We start from the raw sequence: 22,506 nt of genomic DNA, 5'->3' as shown, positions 1-22,506 counted from the left end.
TGTGCATATTTGTTTGGGTTTATAATTTTATCTTTTCCCTGTCTCTTTTACTAGGTCTTAAGTTGCAGTGACAAGGAACTGGTTGCATCTTCAGTTGGGAGGTGTGGAAAAAGCCCGTGATTTGAGGCTGACTCATCTGGATGGCCTCAGCAAATGGCTAACCTCTCTGAGTCTAATTTTCTCAACTAAAAAATGGCAAAGTGACCTGTTGTAAGGACTCCCAAAAGTACAGGTCAAATGTCTTCCACCTAGAGGATGCTCAACATACAGTAGCTATCTTGTTATTACTGTACTCTTTTTAAAATGCTATTAACAGTGCTTAAACCATAGCTTTACATATTCCAAAAATTTTATTCCCTGGGTGAAGGGAAGAAAACACTCGAATGTCTAATGTGGTCTTAATTTTTCTACAAGTATCAGCAAAGAATCATAGTGGTCAAGTAAAATCATTCATTTCTTTGGTATTTAAGAAAGACTTCACCAGAGATAAAGGAGAACAGATTGAGACATTATACTGGACCATCACCAAATATGTATTACCAAAATATACTCTGGTTCCCATGTTCTATATTACCCATAACAGAAAAGGCACATGAAGAAATCTAAGGATGGAAGAGCTACATTTCTTTATGACCTTCTTTGAAAGATAAACTCCTTAGGGAAATACAATTTATTCAGATTATCAAGACCCTGCTGTGCAAATCTACAGTCTGGGAGCATACTATGGAGATCAAAAAATATTTACTTTAGTCTGTTGGGTATAAAAGCTTTTAATGAATGCATAATTAAGGCAAAAAAAAGTGTAGCCAGCTTTAGAAATTCCTCTGCTGAGCCAGGCCATTAATATCCAAGGCACCATACCCAGTTGTGAGCCTACCTGTTTCCTATTTGGATTACAACCTAGTTCTAAATCAAGGTATTACTTGATCACAGGACCTGGTGCTGCAGGGAAGGACGATACTCCAGGAGTCGAGGAAGCAGCACGAAGGGCTTTGTTGTGGGTGTGCGGGGAAGGGCTGGCCTTTGGAACATGTTGAAACAAATAACCAAATAAACAAAACCCAAACATTTTAATAGCCTTGGGATGAATCATGTAGGAAAAAAAAAATTAGCATGGATATCATGTATGCGAAGGGATCTGTGAGTTTTCTCTATAATATTTTACGTCAGGGTCAATGGGGCAAAGTTAATTTTTATGAGAGAAAAAACGAGCAATTCATTGACAGTGCAGCCCAGATTACTTGTGATATGATAAAATACCATAAAAGCAGGTATTTTTTTTATCTGGTATGCCTTATTTTTATCTCTGCATAAATATACAGAGAGATAGAAGTATATTTGTATATAAACATTAACATGTATCTGGACAACTGTATGCAACCATATATTCTTATATTTATATAAATATGTATGTGATACATCTGATTCAACTAAAACAAAATATTAGCAGCAATTGAAAAAACTACAAGGGAAAAAAAACCTCAACGTGCTCTAATTCTTGGAGTCTTTGAAGACCTATTTAAATATATTTGTGGTGTATAACAGAGGAATTCCACAATTAGGTTACCAATACATTTTCATAATCAGTTGTATGCATAATATCCAAGGCTCATGAATAATTTTATATTGTTCCTTGGGAAAGTCTGTAGTAAGCTGGAAATCCAGGAAGGAAGCACAGAGACATGGCCACATCAACAACTAATAATTCCAGCCCCCATCACCATGTGCTACAATATCGCAAAGTTTCCTAAAGCTGGCTCAGCACATCAAGCAATTACCACTGAATTATGGACTAGAGAGGAACTTAATGTAACATACTTTTCTTTCTTTAATTGAAAATAGTCTATCTGTGCAAGTAGGGCTTTACAATGAAAATTTCAGTAACAATCAACTTTTTTTGAAGAACAACATAGAAGTAATTATGATCTATTTCCTTACTTAGCTCTGGTACACAAAATCAGAGTGGTGAAAGTTAGCTCAATTCTGCAGACTTTTGACAATCTGCCAGTTATCCACATAGACTTAGTCATTATTATCCATAAAAATGAGGATTGGAAGGTTTTTTATTGTTTGTTTGTTTCAAATCTGCACTGTTTTGACTTTTTATATTTTGGACGCTGTGAAGGATACATAACATCGATATTTTGTAAGTACAAACTAGGACCAGTTTCACTTTATCTAAATATGACGATGCTTTTGAAATCCAAAGAGCAGCGATTTACTGGGCACGTAATTGATGTGACACGGTGCAACAGCTTCTAAAGCTGGTTCTCAAACTGTGGTCCCAGACCAGTAACATCACATTCAGTTGGGAACTTGTTAGAACGCAGATTCTCAGTCTCCCTGCCAGACCTCCTGAATCAGAAACTCTGGTGGTGGGGCCAGGAGTCCATTGTAACCAGCCATTCAGGTGATCCCACATATGGCCAAGTTTAAGAATCACTAATACATAGCATGCATTTGAGCATTTGAGTAAAGAAAGGAATGATTCTACATATGTAATAACTCATACATATATATGTATGTATGTATGTAATATGTACGTATGTATATTTTTGCAGCAGAACTAATTCCTAGTTCCTCATCCCAGCCTTGGAAGTGAGCAAACATTATACTGAAGGTATGGGGCTGATGCCAGAGTACCCAGAACTGAATTAATGATACAGACAAGCAATCATTTTCCCAGGACCTGAGCACACATCCCCCAATGTGGGAAAAGGCCGGAAACGGCTCTAAAGGACATTTGTGGATAGAGAATGAGAAAGGGCTGAGGGAGAAGTTTAGGAAGGAGAGACAGCTGGAGGGAGATGGGCATGTGAATAGCAGTTTCCTAGTAAGGAATAATTTAATTTTTCTTCTTTTAAACAAATGCACTGCTTTCATTTTCCCTATTCAGGAGATCTCAGGACACCATGCAACTACACTATAAGATGTTCCTATCAGGGGGAGCTTTCACGGCACATGTAGAAGAATTGCAAACAAACATGGGTTTTTAAGCTGCTACTATGCACTAATCTAGAAATGAAGGATTTTTTCCATTTTTTTTCTTGGATTCTGTATATGAGAAAGGGGCAAGATGTTTTATTTATGGGAAGGGCAGGAGAAACAATAAAACAAAACTGCTCTAGCTACAAAGCATTTATACCTCAATGTAATGTGCTACTTTCAAAAGCATTGATTTTATTATTTATTAAAGTACAATTTCAGTGTGCTGTTTTCACAATTCAGAGGCAAGGAGAAAGCTGATGGTTCATTTAAATTATTTGCAACTTTTTTTTCCTAAAAGAATGCATGCCCTTCTACAAAATCAAAGAGAAGTGGCTGAAAGAAAAAAATACCTTTTACAGAATGGTGATTATTTTCAAAATTTTCAGGAACAGATTTGTCCAATATGTTGTCAATTGAAGATAGGTAGTAAAGTTGTGACATTTCCAGGAATGAAGGAAGATAAGAGTGAGGGAAACAGGTAAGAAGATAACGGTAGAACTAATAGAGGAATTCACAAGTGAAGCATTCCATTCTATTGGTTCTAGTTTCTAGGGCGCCTACTGCAGGTAGGATACTTTATATGCATTATCTCATTGAATCCTCCAACATCCCAAGAGGTAGATTGTATATTGGATACCATATCTATATTTTACAGATGAGGAGTGGGGGCAAAACAGTTAAGTAGCTTGCCCAAGGTCACATAACTCTGGGACATGAACTTATATCATGGGGAGGTAGATAAGTAAATCAGCACAAACAATATGATGTGATCAGCACGCTGGAAGACTACTCATAATGAATGAAAAGGAGAGAAATTTGACTCAACTAGGTGGATTGACCAGGCAACTCTGGAAGAGGAGATAACATGAGCAAAGTACTTAAAGAGGAATTCATAAGGTGACAAAACGAAGGAAGAATAATCCATGGAGAAAGAGGCTTCATAAAAAGAGTTTAAGGTACAGAGAAATGCATGAAGTTCATAATGACTAGCATCGCACATGGGTAGTAAATTGTTTAAAACAAGAAAAGGCTAAAGAGATAGGAAGTTTCATAATAAAGATGGGACCTGTGTGTCAAATTAGGAGGAATAAACCTTATCCTAAGGCTGTGATGAACCACTGACTAATAAATGATTTTATGCACGACTGCGACATAATCAGGTTATTTTTTTTACAAATCAATCAAACAGAAGTTTGAAGGAGGTACGGGGGGGGGAGTCTGTGAAGAACAACAGGGACAGGTTTATGCAGTTATCATTAAGTTGGTTTAGGAAAGGTAGACTAATGAGTGCAGCAAGAGTAAAGGCAGGTTTGTTGGGTAGCAGGAAGTTTCTTTAGTCCAGGAAATAATGAAAGTTCAAATTAAGATAGCAATACTAGTAAATGAAAGAGAAAGAATGAGAGAGATTTAAAATTAAGGGGATTCATACAAAAACCTGTACACGAATGTTCATAGCAGCTTTATTCATAATTGCTTAAACTTGGAAGCAACCAAAGAGTCTTTCAGTAGGTGAAGGGATAAATAAACTGAGGTACATCCAGGTAATGGAATATTATTCAGTGATAAAAAGAAATGAGCTATCAGAGCTCCTGGGTGGCTCAGTCAGTTAAGCATCAGACTCTTGGCTTCTGCTGAGGTCATGATGTCAGGGTCCTGAGATCAAGCCCCACGGTGGACTCCATGCTCAGTGCGGTGTCTGCTTGAGATTCTCTCCCCCTCCCAATTCCTTCCCCTCTGCTCCTCCCCCCACTTGTGCTCTCTCTAAAATAAATAAACAAACAAACAAACAAATAAATAAATAAATAATACAGTCTTTAAAAAACAAGAAAGAAATGAGCTATCCAGTCACGAAAAGCCACAGAGGACATTTAAATGCATATTAGTAAGCAAAAAAAGCCAATCTGAAAAAGCTACATTCCGTATGATTCCAACTATACAACATTTTGGGAGAGGCAAAACTATATAGACAGTAAAAAGATCAGTGGTTGCCAGGGGTTGAGGTGGAGAAGGGAGGGATGAATAAGCAGAGTACAAAAAAATTTTAGGGGAGTAAGACTACTCTGCATGATGCTATAATGGCAGATACATTTCATTACACATGTGTCCAAACCCACAGAATGGATAACACCAAGGGTGAACAATATAATGGAAACAGAGAACTCTGGGTGATAGGGATGTACCAATGTAGGTTCATCAATGATAGCAAATGTACCACTTTGGTGGGGAATGTTGATAATGAGGGTGGTTATGCATATGCGGGGACAGAGGTAGTAACAGGAAATGTCTGTATCTTCCTCTCAATTTTGTTGGAAACCTAAAACTGCTCTAAAAAAGTGTGTTTAAGAAAATTAAAGAGGTGGAGTTGGTGACAGCGTATGTGGGGCACAAGGAGATGGATGATTTTAGGATGACTCCTGGGTTTCTGGCTTGGGTTCACACTCAGAAAGCTCATGTGCCCTGGCATATCCAAGAGGAAATGCTGATTAGGCAGTTAGCCCAGAGATGATTAAACATGCTGTTCTTGGGTACAGTAAGAATAGAAGACATTAAGGAGACAAGAAAGAAAAAGAACGGGGCGCCTGGTTGGCTCAGGCGTTAAGCGTCTGTCTTCGGTTCAGATCGTGATCTTGGGGTCCTGGGATCGAGCCCCGAGTTGGGCTCCCTGCTCAGCGGGAAGCCTGCTTCTCCCTCTCCCACTCCCCCTGCTTGTGTTCCCTCTCTCGCTGTGTCTCTCTCTGTCAAATAAATAAAATCTTAAAAAAAAAAAGAAAAAGAACAAGGTTGGAAACCTATTGAGTAACCAGGAGATAGGGATCCAGCTTGGGTTTTAGGAAAATAAATTGTTTTGTGGGCCATAAAAGTAACTTAGATTGTACAGCAAGGTATTGATTATCATTAGATAACAGGCAGGGGGCACAGCTGAGCTGTTGCAGGAATGTGCCAGAAAGATAATCCAGACGTGACTGATGTCAGTGATAATGAAGATTTCAAAAACAAGGCATCTTTAACAGCTATTTAAGAAGCTAACCTAATAAAATTTAGTAGGATTCATGGAGCTGTGTAAGATTATACCAGGGTTTCTGGTTTGGGTTACTGTCAGGATGATAGGTCCCTAACAAAGATGGGGAGGAGAAGCAGGTGTGTGAAACTGGGTACAGAGAAATATGAAGCGCGTGTGGGAGGCCAAGTGCAAATGTTCGCTGAGCACAGAGGTCGGGCGCTCAGGAGAGGAGACTGCAATAGAGTAGCCCTCGGCATGTGGATGAAAGAGCAATGGTAAGCAAAGCGCACCAGCGTGGAGCCACTGTGCCCGGAGGGAGAGTCAAGGAGCTGCTCAAAGGAGAGCTTATATAGGATCTGAATGAAAAGAAGAATTAGGAGAGAGTCTTGAGAAAAGAAAACTGTAGCAGAGAGTGGAGCTCCCAGTGTGGAAATGTTGGAGAGCAGTCACATTAAGACACCACAAGGAGCCCACTGTGTTTGATAATTAGGCGGCTTTGGGACCTTTGTTGGATAGTTGTTGAGGAGTAATGAGGCAGAGCATTGAGTTCAATAGGATTGAAGAATGAATGGAAGATAAGGAAGTGCAGGCCCTGATCAGAGTTTGGTAGTGAATGGAAGAGGGTTGCGATACTGAGAGAGGAAGAAAAGTTTCTCCCATCTTATTGATCCTATTAAAAAACGAAAGGAAGGGGCCAGTGGAGAAGGGGACATTGAAACCATGGGAAACACAGAAGGTACCTGGTAGAGTAAGGGGCAGAAAGCCTGTTTAGCCTTAAAGAAAAGGGCAGACACTTAACTATGGGTAGGAAGATCTGCAGGTGGAGGGTGGGTTGGAGGATGACTATCTCAAACGAAACCCAGATTTTCTTGTAATGCCCCTAATTTCCAAGTATTAAAAATAGAATTAAATGAGATTGATATTTGTTTGCTTTGTGCATTGATTCTGAACTCTGGCATTAATAAAACATTGGAAATACTTTACTTTTGAGAAAAATATGCTGGAAGTAATTTTAATTAATTAATTAATTTTTAAGATTTTATTTATTTGACAGAGAGAAAGCACGAGCAGGGGCAGAGGGAGAAGCAGGCTCCCAGCTGAGCAGGAAGCCAGATGCAGGGCTGGATCCCAGGACACTGGCCCAGCTGGCGATAGGTAACTTAGAATAAAAATTACTAGCATTAGAAAAATCCTTCAAGACAATCTTTTTTCTCGTTAAAAACTTACAAACAAGGATGATAGAGTCAACCTCAGATTATCCACATAATAAATTAAAATGCCAAAATGACTTCCCTGGCCAGCCAGCATGCCTCCGGGCTGTTACTACTGACATCCTTTGGTATGGACTTAGGGAATAAAAGTCAACCTAATAGCATATGAAAAAATTAACTAGGATCCTAAAATGGCTACTAAAAGACGTTAGGATATATATTAGAGCCAAATATAAATGGTATTTGGCAAATATGATATTCTGTGCCAGATAGCAAACACTCTTGATTAGCACAAATAATCAGTAGTTAGCTATGATTAACTGGGACTGATATATTTCCACCCTTTCTGATCATTTTCACTGATTTAAAAAATATCCAGAAGATGAAACCATTTGTAATACATTTTCCAAACTTTGTACTCCAACTTTCTCCAAATACAAGAGTATCAGCTCTGGTGAACAATGAAGCAGCATGTGGTTGGTGTATTTGATCAGAGGCATATTAAATATATATGTTGATACAATCATCTGTCTTATCTAATGTGGAAAAAAATAGCTCAGTGTTGGAGAAAAATGAACGTGAGCTCTAACTTCTTCTCAACCTTGAAGATAAATGATTCTATTCAGAACACCCACTGTATATTATGTATTTAGGAGATACTGTTAATTTAATCATTAAAATTATAATAATACATTGTTTGGGAGAGATAACCTTCTATAAGTCATTGTAGTATTACTTAGTTAAAAAATGACAACCCTATTATAATACCGTAAAATATGCAAGATCCTCCATGCCAAATGCAATCCCCACAGAAAGTATTTTCAGCTTGCGAAAATGTGTTCAATGAGTAAAACTAATGAAAGACTGACTTATTAATGTATTTTCCTCTCATAATATAAAATCTCAATATTGAACAGGCAGGACAAAATTACTGAATGGGATGCACATTCATTCCCTCAATACATACTGCAGTGAACTGACCTGTGTCCCTCCAAAATTCCTGTGTTGAAGCTCAAAGTCTCCATGTGATGGTATCTGAAGATGTGGCCTTTGGGAGGTAAGTTAGAAGAGTGGATGAGGGTGGGGCTCACGTGACAGGATTAGTGTCCTTCGTGAAGAGACACCAGCGAGCCTGCTGTCTCTGTGCCATGCAAGGACACAGCAAGGAGGCCATTGGCAAGTGGGGAAGAGGGCTCTCACCAGAACCTGACTTGGGACTTGCAGCACCCAGCACTGAGAGAAATAAATGTCTTTTGTTTAAATCACCCAGCCTGGGGCACTTTGGTATGGCCGCCCAAGCTGACAAATACACATACTGGGCTCAGTATGAAAGATGAGAAGGGAAGGAAGACACGCACAGGAGTTAGGCCTGGTAGCGGCCTTCGAGAACCCTGCCGTACTGCGGGTAGTAAGACATTCTCCACCCACATCAACCCATGAGGAAATGGATGCAAAAACAGCAGTTGGATACTTGCAGCTTCTGGAAAGCTATTTCAAGGATCTGGTGTTTCTCAAAAATTGGAAGCAGAAAAAATATATTCTTAGAAAAAGAACAGTAAAATTGCCATTCATGGGGAAAAAAAAAAAAAGGAACAAAATATCCAGAATTCTTCCTACTACCCTCATGAGAGAATAACATTCTTTAAGCCTTTGTACCTTCACTGAAGAGAGAAAAATGACTTAATTCTCATTTAGTGTAAAACTAAATGAAGACAAGGGATGACTAATAAGCATCAGTCACAGAGGACGGAGATTTAGGGCGGGAAGATGCTGGCTCTCTCCCACTCGGGTACGGTCTCGGCTTCGGAATGATTCAGAGTAAGAATTTTGGCTTTGCTTTACTAGATGATCCAAAGGTGCACACCGTAAGCAGAACAACGCCTTCAATCTGGTGAAATGATCTTTTACACTTATAAAAGCAGGAAATAAATGAAAAACAAATGAAAAAAAATAATAAAACAAATGCTCCTCTGTTTTCCTTGTGGTGATAAAACACTCTACCTAGAGCGCACGTGTCCCTTCCCTCTCCTGTCACAGCAGTACGTCTCCTCTTTCAGGTCACGTCTTTCACATAAAAGTGCTAAACTAATGCCGCTTAATGACAAATTAATGTCCATGAATAAAAAATACACCTCTAATAGCACAGAGTAATTTGCCATTACAATATCATCATTGGACATGCCCCTGGTTTAATACGATGTATTTAATTCATAACCTAATGAGTGATATATAAAAAGAGGGAGATGAACCCTGCAATTACATTTATGTGAGTCTGTCACCTTATTTGTAAAACCTTAGAGTCATTTACATTCAAATTAGAACAAATGAGTGATTTCACAAAGTGCAGTGATAAATGACCACAGCAGCCCAAGACAAAACTGTATTTCCTGTGAACACATTAACAGTTTCCTATTATTTGTTAAAAATTACAGTGCATATTGCCCAGTGTGGTGTGAATAATGACTTTTTTACTGATTAGGTCAGAAGACTAGTATATAGCAAAATAAATAATTTTTCTTCTCATTTTTTCTGATTTTTTGCTTTAAATTAACTACTTAATTCTGGTGGATTCACACTGCCACCTGCTGCCTAGGAAGAGATACTGCGTGTTCTTTCCAGAGGAGTTCAGTCACCACTTGCATGGCCTTATTTAGAAAGTGTACATGACCGTTCTTTCTTGTCAACATATTTAAATTGCATATCATACTAAAGGCTGATACTCAGCAAACAAGCAAAAACCACTTGCTAATTAAACAATAGGATATACTATTTGCTATTTGGGAGAAGTGGTACAAAATGTAAAAAGGTTTTGTTTTTTTTTTTTTTTGAAAGCTAACTACAAAAAAAGACATTTTCAGCAAAGCATGTATCCCCTAATGCATCACTTTCAGGGCATACGACACAAAGTCCAGTGGCCAGCTCCACTCATCTTATGACAGGTGCATCAGCAGAGAGGGTGGGGGAGGGGGTGAGTGTGTGCGTGTGTGATGTTTTCCCAACTTCTGCTCCTTGGTACAATCTGAAGGGGACTGAGAGGTCCTGCCTGCCACCTAGCCTTCTCCCCTAATGTGGCAAGTCCCAGAATGAAAGGTCACCTTAGAGGCCAGAGCACAGTGGGCTAGGAAAGGCACTAAGCCTGCAGAGGAGGCTGAGGAGGAACAAGCATGGCCTCAAAGATGAGGCTAAGGATGCTCCAGAATGGTCATCAGGGGAGCTCTTTGGTATTTCCACTGGATCAACAGCCTAGTTCTGAACTTAAGTTTCTCCATCTGTAAAAAGGAAAGAATACTCACCTGCTTTAAGGGGTTCCTTAGCAGAGGGAAAATGAGAATCACCAACCAAAACGCTTGGTATGGAGAGGCCCTCGACAAATGCTATTTCCCTACCCTGAGAAAGATAACAAAGGCTCCGGGAACTATGGTTTGGCAGGGAGAAAGGCTAGAAACAAGCAGACCCCTCAGGAGGATATGAGGAACTCAGTACAATCTATAGCCAGTAGCAATGAGAGCTCCCCAAAAGGGTAAGAGCATTAGCGATAAAGAAAAGGATCAGGTCTGAGAGGTATTTGGGAGGTAGAATCAACTCAGCTTGGTAACTGATTGGATACGACCTGTGCTGAGAATCTGTGTGTTCACAAGGGCCTGCCATCCAGAGGGCCAGGGGACTAAAAATGAATAAGGTGAAGGCTCCACAGTGTAGGAGGCTAATTCAGTGGCTATCCTTGCTAACAGAGGGGCACTGCTCCTGCGGTTTGAGGCCCCTGCTCTCAGCAGCCTCCCCAAGGAAAGGCAAGAAAAAGGAGAGCACACAGTGGCCTCAAGGTGTCCCTTCCCTTTGCTGGGGGGCACCAGTATTTACACCTGTGCAGAGGAGTTTCAGGCCAAGGTAAGAGAGGATAGCCCAGAGACTCAGAGAGTGTCAACCCAGGGGTTCTCCTCAGCTATGATTGAGCGCCAGAGGACAATAGGAGGTATCAGAGCAGAGGTCTACCTTTTACAACTCTGGAAGAAAACCAAAGAAAGAGTGGTAATTTGAGAATAACAAACAGGACCAGACATCTTAGTAGGGGAGAATGCCTTCACAAACTCCTAGGTGGACAAAGTACTGAACAAGAATGGAAAATATGCTACCCTTGATTGATAGGGCACAACTTTTTATTTATTTATTTACTTTTTACTTTTTAATTTTTTTAAAGATTTTATTTATTTGAGAGGTAGAGTGAGTGAGAGAGAGAACACACAAGCAGGGGCAGAGGCAGAGGGAGAAGCAGGCTCCCCTGCTGAGCAGGGAGCCTGACTCGGGGCTCAATCCCAGGACCCTGAGATCATGACCTGAGCTGAAATCAAGAGTCAGACACCCAACCGACTGAGCCACCCAGAAGCCCTGATAGGGCACTTCTAAGTATATTTTAAGCACTAAAGATTCTTCATTTTAACAAAACACATTTTTACATAACCAATAAAATGGTCCCATATGAAATTAAGAATCAGGTCAGCAATAATACCAAAACACTGTAAACAGATATAGTTACAAGACTATATCAAAATATAAAAGCAGACCAACCCAGTTTGGAAATTTTACAATCCTAAAAAAGAGAGGAAGGGAATATATTTTCAAGAGACAGACAAAATGAAGATTTCTACATACACACGGCTTGATTCTCTTATAGTCAAAGTTTTCTTCCACAATTTGGACATCTTGCAACATTGTCGATAAAAAGGAAAAATAAAGTTCCATGAAAGAACAAAATGAAAACACTGGAGAAAAGAAAGTGAAAATTTCAACCACTGATCAAGTAGGCTAATAATAAGCAAACTGTCCACAAAATATATCTGTATGCAGGCTACATTTTTCCTTCAACAAAATAATGAACTGCAAAAATTAAGTTCCAAAGTACACAAGTCACTTGGTATCTCAACAAATTCATCTGATGGGATAGGGGAAAATATCCATGAACTTCTGATGTTCATCTGCAATTCTTGTTTATAGAAATTATAGGTGTAGGTAAACACACACACACACACACACACACACACCTGTAAATACACACCATTTTAACATGAATCACGATAACGAGCACTATAACCAAACGTTTGGCAACATACATCATTGAATATTACCTGCCATGGAAAAAGTGAATTAGGTGATGATGCTGAAGGCTCAAGTTGCAATATTTGATGTAAAAATGTCAAATAAAAGTAATTTCAATTTCACAAGTCAAACACACACCTCTGAAGTCTTGTAACCTTTCTTTGTTATTTCCATTTGCTACTTGCAGAAAGGGATTAAAAACAGCTCTCCCATACCACCCAACAATATTGAGGGGAAAACAAAGGAAAATCAGATGATAATAGTTAAACATTTACTATTAGATTAAATGTGCAGAGATAATGATACAACTTTCATATACTGTGTTTGAACTGCTCCTCAGGTGAATGTGACTGACACTCCTCACACTATCTCGCGGGGAAGCATTGGTTCTTATTTTCCAAGGTTGCCAGGAAGACGAAATAACATGATACATGAGAAAGAGCTTGAGAAACGACCTACTGAGTGACAGAAGTCAATAATATGGCTCTATTTAGAATTAGAGAAAATGACAAGGAAGAAAATAAAATAATGGGGCAGGAAAACAAATAGGATTTTTATACTTACTAATATGTCATATGCACAAGGATAGTAAAATTAAATTGTATGGATTTGTCATTGTTAAAAATGTATTTTCACTGTTGTTATAATGTTGTAACAAATACAAGTAAAAAGTCATGCCAGTGGAGGAAATAAGAGGCTCCCAATACAGGGAATCAGTACTTAACTCCTTAAAATAAAAGCCTCACAGCCATACTGTCTGCCTAAGACGTCCTGTGTCTTCCTAATGAATGAGAAAGTTTTTATCCAAGAAGAAAAAATGGTCTTCGGAATCAGAGAGGCCTATCACTCACCAGCTCTATCACCTCAGGCAAGCTGGGTACCTTTTAAATCTCTGACTTTTCACCTATAAAAATGTGCAAAGATGTTAGGAGGACTGACCGTGAAACACTGGTGCTCAGAGGATGGGCGTTTTCTCTTCCTCCCCCTCCCAGAGCCCTTCCTGATCATCCCAGCAAACCAGGGGAAGAATGCACAGATCACTTACCCCTTTTCCAGCACTTTTTGCATGAAAAGTTCATGTGGTACTTCATTATATATGACTGTGATATATTAGCTACTGTTGCTGAAATCTTCAGTGACTATCCAACTTTTTTGTGCATTTGGGACTGTTATTCCTGCAGCCAGACAACATTGCTTCAAATGAAGATCCTTCCCAGTGTCATCTTCCGGGGCCCCAGCAATAAACCAGGAGCGTGGTCATTGAGTTACTCTGCTGCCCCAGGGCAGCGAGGACCTGGGGTGGGCAGGGAGGTTGGGTTGGGGGTCCTGGGACAGGACAGGAGAGCTGCAGCTGCCCCCTTGGGAGCCTCTCGGCCCATGTCCTGGAGAGATTCTACCATCGCAAGCCACATCTCCCCTACTTCCATTATTGCTGTCTAGGCACAGGTCGGGGAGCAGCAGGTACAGCTAATGAGCGCAGGGCGAAGGGATAGGAAGGGCTCAGTAGCGGGACGCAAGCTCACATACCTGGATGAGATAGTGGGAACATAAATTGAGAAGCTCCAACAGCTGTAGGTGACTGCCAGCAGCTAGCACATCCTGGATCACGCCCGGCTCCAACAAAATCTGTTTTGTTTTTTAATAAAAAGAAAACTATCAGTAACTCAAAAACTAATGCTTACTATGCAAATCCACCACATTTAAATTGCTGCTTAACATATGAGATGTGAATTAATACGGTACTTTATTATGGAAGTCAGTTCTTTTTTTTTTCTGTTCTGATGGAGCTGTGGCCCTCACTCAAACAGCTGAGTTGTCACTTCCAGAACTCACTTCCTGCGTGTAAGGCTCTGCACTTAACCACTTATTTTTTGCTGGGGGACATGAACATTTGCAAAGAATAATATAATAGTCTCCAAATTCTGCGTGTGATGGAAGTAATCTTAGAAAATCCAGAAGAACCAGATTTTATTTTTCAAAGTATATTTCACAATTTTGTAGATCACAGAAACAGCATGGTTAGCAGATATTTTAGGAAAAGGGGGTTTATGTTTCCCCTTTCAATAGGAGACCAGAGGCGCCACTACTCCATTTTATTTCTAAGTCCTACAACAGTAAACTTCACCACAAACTTTGGTTTCTCTTTTTTCTCCATCTCAGATTCTCCACTCCCTTCTATTTCAAATGGAAGATGTAGAAAAAGCATTTTCAGACTACAAGGACATCAAGAGAAGTGGAGCTTCCCAAATACACCAGTCGTATCAGTTGTGCATTTTTTTCTGGTGAAGTCCAACTTTGTGCCTATGGTTGCCAGCTCCTGAGCCACCCAACGGGGCTGCAGAAAAACACAAGACCACGCTGATTGGATTCCCTCTACACGCATGACTGCCAGGCACAGGGAGGCCTTCAGGGATGCTCTGCCGTCCCAACCCAGCCCCAAGCCCAGTGGTTCCCAAAGTCCAGTCTCGGGACCAGCAGCAGCAGCATCACCTGGGAATCTGTCACAATTGCAAATTCTTGGATGTCTCCCCAGATCTAAATGAATCAGAAACTTTCAGGGTGAGGCCCAGCAACGAGTGTTATAACAAGGCCCCTGGTGGTTCTGGTACACAGGGAAGCCTGAGAAACCCTGGTGTGATCAATTCACTCTACTTCTTCCCTTATACTCCTTTCTCCTCAAGCCTCCCCCTCCTCCTTTCTCTCCTTACTCTAACCCCATGATCTTCTAAAGCCTCCCACCACCAAATCTACCAAGCCATCTACCCATATTTCTATCAGTGCATTGGCTTTACCCAACACTCCATTTGTGCAGGAGATCTCAACCCTTCCGCCAGCAATTGTCCCCTCACTTACCACAGCGTTATCTGTTCTCTTTCTCCTCTTGATAACTCCCAACAGCATAAAAATATTCCTTGATAGCTCCTATCTTAAGAAATAAAAATCCCCTCCCTTGACCCCAGAGCTCCTTCCATGCCCTCCTTCACAGCAAAGTTCCTCAGGAAAGTTGTCCACATAAAACACCACTACTTGCTCTACTCTGTTCTCCCTGGAACCCACTCCTATTGAGTTTTGTTCTTAATGTTCCTCTAAAAATGTTCTCATCAAGGTCACCAATGACCTCCAAATCCAATGGCCAAATCCAATAGCCATTTCTCAACATTTAATCTTACCCAAGCCAACAGCAGTTAGCAAAGTCGATGTCCCTCCTGCTGGAACAATCTCTTCCCTTGCCTCTGTGATAGCACTCCCTCTCATGGCTTCTTCTACTTCACTAACCACTCCCTCTCCATCTCCTTCCCAACAGGTAAGCTTTGGGGACATCCAGGACTCAGTCCCCAGATCTCTCCTTTCCTCTCTCCACTCATCCCACAGATGATCTCATGTAATCCCATGACTTTAAAACTACCTATACTACTCATTACACTCAGGTTTTTTTTCTTTAGCCTCAACCTCACCTTTGAACTCCAGACTTTTATTTCCAACTGCCTATCTCCACTTGGATATCCAATGGGCAGCTCTAACTGAACATGCCCCAAACTGATCTCTTGATCCTCTCTACCAACCACCAAACCTGCTCTTATCCCAATCCTACCATCTCAGCAAACAGCAACTGCCGGTTGTTGAGGCTACAACCCCAGACAATTCCTGACTCCTCTTGTTTTCCTTATACCTCACATCAGCAATCATCAGCAACCCCTATTGGCTCTATCTTCCAAATAGTTCCAGAATCCAATCACCACTCAGTACTACCGTCATCACCATCATTCTTGTTTATGCCACAGTCTTCCTAGAATCGCCTCCTAACTGGTCTAACTGCTTTCTCGTTCACCCCCTCATAGTGTTTTTAATAATACCAATCGAAATGATCTTTTAAAGGCATCAACGAAATTATGTCACTCTCTTATGCAGACCTCTCCAGGGACTTTGTATCTCATTGAAAAGAAATCCAATCTTCACTGTTATAGTTTCTGTGAATACCCTGAGCACCTTCGTGTCTACAACTAGCTGCTATTTTCTCTGCCTGGGTCACTCTTCCTCAAGATACCAGCATGGCTCACTCATTCATGTCCTCTGCTCAAACCGCTGCTCAGATATCCTCTTACCTGAGAGGCCTTGTCTGGCCATCCTCGGTAAAACAGTACCTCACTCCCCATCACCCTCATTCCCTATCTCCTTTCTTTGCTTTATTCTTCCTAGTACTTACCACCTCTCGACACTGTACATATTGATCTATGTGATTATTTTCTGTTTCTCCACCCACAGGATAGAAGATTCAGGAGGGGAGGGACTTGGCCTATCCTATACCCCCAGCACGCAGAATAATGCCCAATACATAGCTTTCACTCCAAAATGATGAATTGATTTTAATAAATTATTGGTGAATTAATTTATCTCTAGATGGATTTTTCAAATTCAGAATTACTTTCATTGATTAGGAAAGGGATTATAAATTATATATATATATATATTTTAAGATTTTTATTCATTTATTTGTCAGAGAGAGAGAGCACAAGCAGGGGAAGTGGCAGGCAGAGGGGAAAGCAGGCTCCCCGCTGAGCAGGGAGCCTGATGAGGGGCTCGATCCCAGGACCCCGGGATCATGACCTGAGCCAAAGGCACACCAACTGAGCCACCCAGGTGCCCCTATATAAATTACATTCTGAACTACTAACGAAGTGAAAAAGTTAAGCATGTGTGGCAAAAATACCAACACTCATCTCATTCGCAAAATTCTTTATAGCTCCTTTCCCATCTAGTCAGAAGGAGAAATCTGAATTTCTCTGGCTCCTCAAGGAGAGAGGCTTTGACTGACATTCAGGAAATTACTGCAGCTCCCCTCACAGAAGCAAGGATGTAGTATATTCTTGCAGAAGAGGCATGGCCTAAGGCACAGAACAGGGACTAGATGGATTAGAAAGGTTAGTCTGAGCCTTTAAATCCTGTCAGTTGCGCTTATTTCACACAACTGGCATTCACGATAACCTCCAAGGCTCGGTAATGCCAAACACAAAGACACATACCACAGACAGAGAAGATGAATATTCCAGAGCATGTGTAACACGTCCGGCGGGCTCACTCCGGGAAACCCTCGCAGGAGATACCCAGACCAGGATTGTTTTTGCCTTTGTTTCTTGTTTTTTGTTCTGTAGTTTTTTCTTCTCTCATTATAACATAAGTTTTTCTAGAAGATGCTTTGGCACAGGAAATCCCTAAGTGCACTGAAAGGACATAGTTTGGAAAGAAAAAAAAAGAGAGAGAGAGGGAGAGACAAAGGGAGAGAGAAACCAAACAAACAAAAAGCAAACCATACCAGGACAGCTGGGTCTCACTTATGGAAACAGAACGAGTGTTGGCAAAGCCCTGCTTGCACTGGAGTCTTTCAGATTGAGCTCTGTTATCTTCGGTGACTGGTTGTTCTAATATATTCTTCCAGAGAATTTGTGTTTGGGCAGGAATACAAAGAAAGGTTTGATCTCCTCACAGTTTCCAGTACGGTGAATGCGCCCATCACCCGCCTGGAAGAACTGGCCGAAAATAGCCTTCTGCAGAAGGAGGGGATCGCAAACTCACCCGTTTGCGGAGGAAAACTAAGGCGGCTAAGTTTAAGTGCTGCAAAGCACATGCTGATTACATTTAGGCCTTTCAGAATCATGTACCCATCAACATCTGGTCCGGCACTCCAAGCAGGACAGATGGGAGGAAGGGTCACTGAGGACCACCGACGGGAAGGGCCACGTCGCTCACCTGCTTGGGTGGAAGCAGAGATGGGGCTTCTTCAGATTGGACGAAGGAATTTTGATGCAGTCTTGGTGGGGGGTGTGAATGCCTCTTGTTGACAGGTCATGTGGATGGAATATTTTCTCCCTGTCATCCACTCACACCTGACCTCTGGAGGGCAGAATACAGGATGCTGACCTGGAAAGAGGGGAGCCGGACAGTGCTGGCTGGGGAGGTGACGATCTCATTCTGGAACCTCTCCAGCAGTTGGTGGCAAGCTAGATCACATGAACTAAGGTCCACATCTGGCTCCTACCCCAAATGCTGAGACTCAGTCCTCGTTTTGATCAACTGGGGATAAGAACTCATTAGCGGCTATGGTCAGGGAGACATGGGTGGTCTGACAAACTTTTAATAGAAGTGAAAGCCGCAGCTGCAGCAGAGGGTGGTCGTCTCTAAAGATACCAGTGAGAGTTCTTACCTCAGCATTCAGTCATGAGGTTTGTCCAGTTGGCCCCCTGGAAGGAGGCACTCTTGAAAACTCAGTCCAGATGTGTCCCCCAGCCACTAATCTAAGCAGCGTTGGAAGCAGAGAGCTGAATTTGCACAATCTCTAATGAAAGCCCTCCAAACTGGAATGAGATTGGGACCCCTGGTCCCAATACCCTCAGGCAGGACATGGGGCCAAAAAACTGAAAGAGGAGAGTGGAGGAAGCATGATGAGATGGGCGATCCCCCTCAGCCCAAACTCACCCAGCCAGGCTCTGGGAGGGTGGAGTCAGCCTGATGCAGTACACAATCCCCAGTGGGTCCCGGGGTTTCCTTCTTCACTCCTCCTCCCACATCACCAAGCATCCACCCTCTTAATTCTGTCTTCTTGTTCTTTTTCTTCTCTCTAACTTTTACCTTGCTTCTTGGATTAGCTACTGGTAGGGACTGCCTTTAATAACCATGGCAAGTCTCAGCGTGACCTTTTATTTTTTTCCCTTTTTTTTTTTGAGAGAGAGAGAAGAAGAGGGAGAGAGAGAGAGTAGAGAGAATCTTAAGCAGGCTCCACACCCAGCGTGGAGCCTGACGCGGGGCTCAATCTCACGACCCTGAGACCATGACCCAAGCCAAAATCAAGAGTCGATGCTTAACGGACTGAAACACCCAGATGCCCCTCAGTGTGACCTTTTTTCCCGCCTTATGAACAGATGTGTTGGCATCTTTAGGAAATTTTGTATCTTGGTTCTTTATTTCTTCCTTACGAGACTTTTAAGTCACTTACTTCTAGATGTGTAGATGGGGTAGCCTAAAGGAGTTGAGCATGTGAAAGCCAGACAATTAAGATCTCCACCAAAATATAACTGTGCGCACAGAAGCATAAGGACTCTGGCTAGCATTGCTACAACTGCAAATTAGATAGGCTTAATACTATTGATAAGAATAAATGAGCACATTTTTCTTGCTTTCATGCTTTGTTTCTTTGTGTTTTTTTTTTCCTGTATAGTATAGTGAAATGGCAAATTACTACAATTTTGAATGTCTAAATCATCACGTAAATTGAATACAACAATGCAAATAACTTTCAAATGATCAAATATTTAAGACACATAAATAAAATCATTTACATAAAGCTTTTCAAGAGACTTCTTATAGACAGAATATGAATCATAAGATCTAGCTATGAGAAACTGCCATCAATTTAGATTTTGTTTCAAAGCCGTTAGACTAAGGATTTCCTATCCACCAGGTGGCGCCTATGTTTAAAGCAAAATTATTTTCTAAATTACTCCGGTATTGTAGACCTATTGCTGACACCTTAAGTTTATTTTTGAGAATGAACAAAATAATTCAAGTAAGGATAATAAAACATACGAATTCTACTTTCTAAATGTCTCTATTATTTGGGGGAAATGTTCATAAATTTTTGTTGAAGTGCTCCATCTGAGCAATACTGTTTAGAATTCAGTAGCTCTCCATAAACCATACCTCCCCAATTTCTGGATATAGCTCAAAATTTGTGTCCTTGTATTAAGAAACTATCATGATATGGCCACAACCTACTTTAAAAAAATTTTTTTTTATTTATTTGAGAGAGAGAGAGAGAGAGAGAGAGAGATCACCAGCAGGGGGGAAGGGCAGAGGGAGAAGGGGACTCCGTGCTGAGCAGGGAGCCCGATGCGGTACTTGATCCCTGGACCCTGAGATCATGACCCAAGCTGAAGGCAGGTGCTTAACCGACTGAGCCACCCAGGTGCCCACACAACCTACTTTTTAAAACTTATTTCCAATTGTGCAACCTTTGGTCCCTTTACTAAAACCAAAGCCCACTGCTCTCCACACTGAAGCAGTACTCTTTTCTCCTTGAATGCCCTCCTGACTTCTTCAGTCTCCCTATTTCAAAATCCTACTCATTCAAGATGTAACTCTAAGTTCATTACCTATACAAAGCTTTGCAAGATCTTCCCTCACCCCAACCTCCACCTGGGATTAATCTCCTGGACTCCCAACTACCATAGATGCATAGTGAACTAAGTCCATGGGATCTAGGTCACACTGCCTGATTTCAAATCCTGGCTCCGATACTTGCTGGCAGAATGAGATCAGGAAAACCATTCAATTCTACATGCCTCAGTGTCCTCATCTATACAATGAAAATAATATTTATATCAAAAGATGGTCTTAAGGACTGAGAAAATGCATATGTATCGTTACAACTGTGTATGGCTATATGTCAACAAAATGGCTTTAAACAAGTATGGGACTTACTTTTCTCACAAAATGGATTAGGCGGCTTGGAGTGCCAACAAACCAGACTTCTTGTATTTTCCTATTTGGCCAATCTTAGCCCATGGTTTCATGGTCACAAAGTGGCTACTATACCTCCAGGCATTGCATTTGCATTCAAAGCATAAAGAAAAGAGAGGGCAAAAACCAAACCCGTAGCTGGAAAAGAACCTGGGAAATCGAATTTTTACAGTTACATGCACTATTGTGCCAAATCAAATTGTTATTTTCTATAAAGAAAAAAGAGGGAACAGATACTGTGTAGGCAACCAGAGTGCAGGTCATGACTCTTAGCACAGAATCTATTTATGGCAAATCAGCGATAAATGCCAACTATTATTTGGGTCTTTCTCATGCAACTAAGTGTTTTTGCCCTGAGTGGGTTATGTGTGTGTCCCTTAGTTTTACCTACGGCACCTTGGTCCATCCTCTTTCATGTTCATTGCTGGTGAGCATGCTACAAGAGCACTCTAGATTTACTTACTAAAGAAATTCTCAGGCTTGAAAAATACAGTTCCTGAGGAAAATGTGAAAAGATGTCAAAAGCCTCTATGGAGGAGCCTGGTCACATGCTAATCCTTATCAAGGATTATCTAATTGAAGGAGTTAAATAAAAGGACACAAAAGACATTTCAATAACAGTTGTAATAATATGTTTATATAAAGGTAACCTTTGGGTTGGGTGAGGTATAGAATGAATCTGTGATTTGATCACTGATTCTTTAAGATACAGATTTTGTCAGGTGGCTTTCTTCCAGACATACTAGTACACTTACACACATTTTTAAAAGAGCTCAATATCAACCTTTAAAAATACTAATTTAACTTAAATTTATTTGAAAAAAAAAATCAACTTTTCCATGTATTAGAATATGAAAAAAGGGAAAACAGATTGGATTTTCCTGATATTTTTAAAGAATGTTATAAACCACAGAGGTAAAAAATAATAAAAATATCCTAGTAAAAAAAAGTGTGGACATCACTTTGAGATTCTATTATTTTTCTTCACACGTTTACACATCCTCATTTGGTTCATTTGAAATTTCTCAGGTTCCAGACAGGTTACAGAAGCATAACTTTCTCTAAGATACCAAGAAGAAATCTGAGAATAGGTAAGGACACTAATACTATATTCCCAGAGAAACTACATTCTGCCCTCCCTTGCAAAAATTTCACGTATGACCATTAATACAATTTTGAGGATGTACCCATCTATCGATGCTGCTAGAACTGGTTCTTCCTTTCTTATTCTAGGACATGCAGCAGGATGATGGATGACATACTCCAGCTAGGTGCTCGAGTAGAAACAGAAGAAAAAAAATCAAATGGAATCATTAAGCTGTGGTACAATTAATGCTAAGAGTGGTAGGCACAGAGGACTGTCAGAGTACTTGGCTGGAGACAATTCATTTCATTGAACCTGTGAAATAACTCTTCATATGAAAAGAGTTGGTCCTTTTATATTGTATGAATAAGCCCCCCCCCCCTTTTTTTTGGCCCCTTCTCCATTAGCTTGATCCTGGCCATTTCAAAGCTCTGAGATCAATAGTTCTGTCAGATAGTCAATTCCAACATAGTTTTCTTCATTATGTTTAAATTAACAAAATACATTATTTAATAAAATGTAAAGCTAAATTATACATACTTACATTACCTAGAAAAATATGGCCTAATTATTTGAAAAAGTAGAACAAATTTTTGGTAGTTTCTAAGAGAAAGAAGCAG

General features: G+C 40.6%; 1 protein-coding gene across 1 annotated transcript in view; it reads right to left on the bottom strand.

The window, feature by feature from the left end:
* The window catches only part of KLHL32 (kelch like family member 32), a 202,335-nt gene that overhangs the window by 110,739 nt on the left and 69,090 nt on the right, over window positions 1-22,506 (bottom strand). Inside the window, exon 3 of the mRNA XM_034991559.1 lies at window positions 13,819-13,917. Coding sequence (XP_034847450.1) covers window positions 13,819-13,917 — 99 coding nt within the window. The remainder of the gene's footprint in view (window positions 1-13,818; window positions 13,918-22,506) is intronic.

Source organism: Mirounga leonina, unplaced genomic scaffold (assembly GCF_011800145.1).
Source record: "Mirounga leonina isolate KUSES-001 unplaced genomic scaffold, KU_Mleo_1.0 Mir_53, whole genome shotgun sequence".
NCBI classification, from domain to species: domain Eukaryota; kingdom Metazoa; phylum Chordata; class Mammalia; order Carnivora; family Phocidae; genus Mirounga; species Mirounga leonina.
This window is presented reverse-complemented; position numbering and strand designations above follow the sequence as displayed.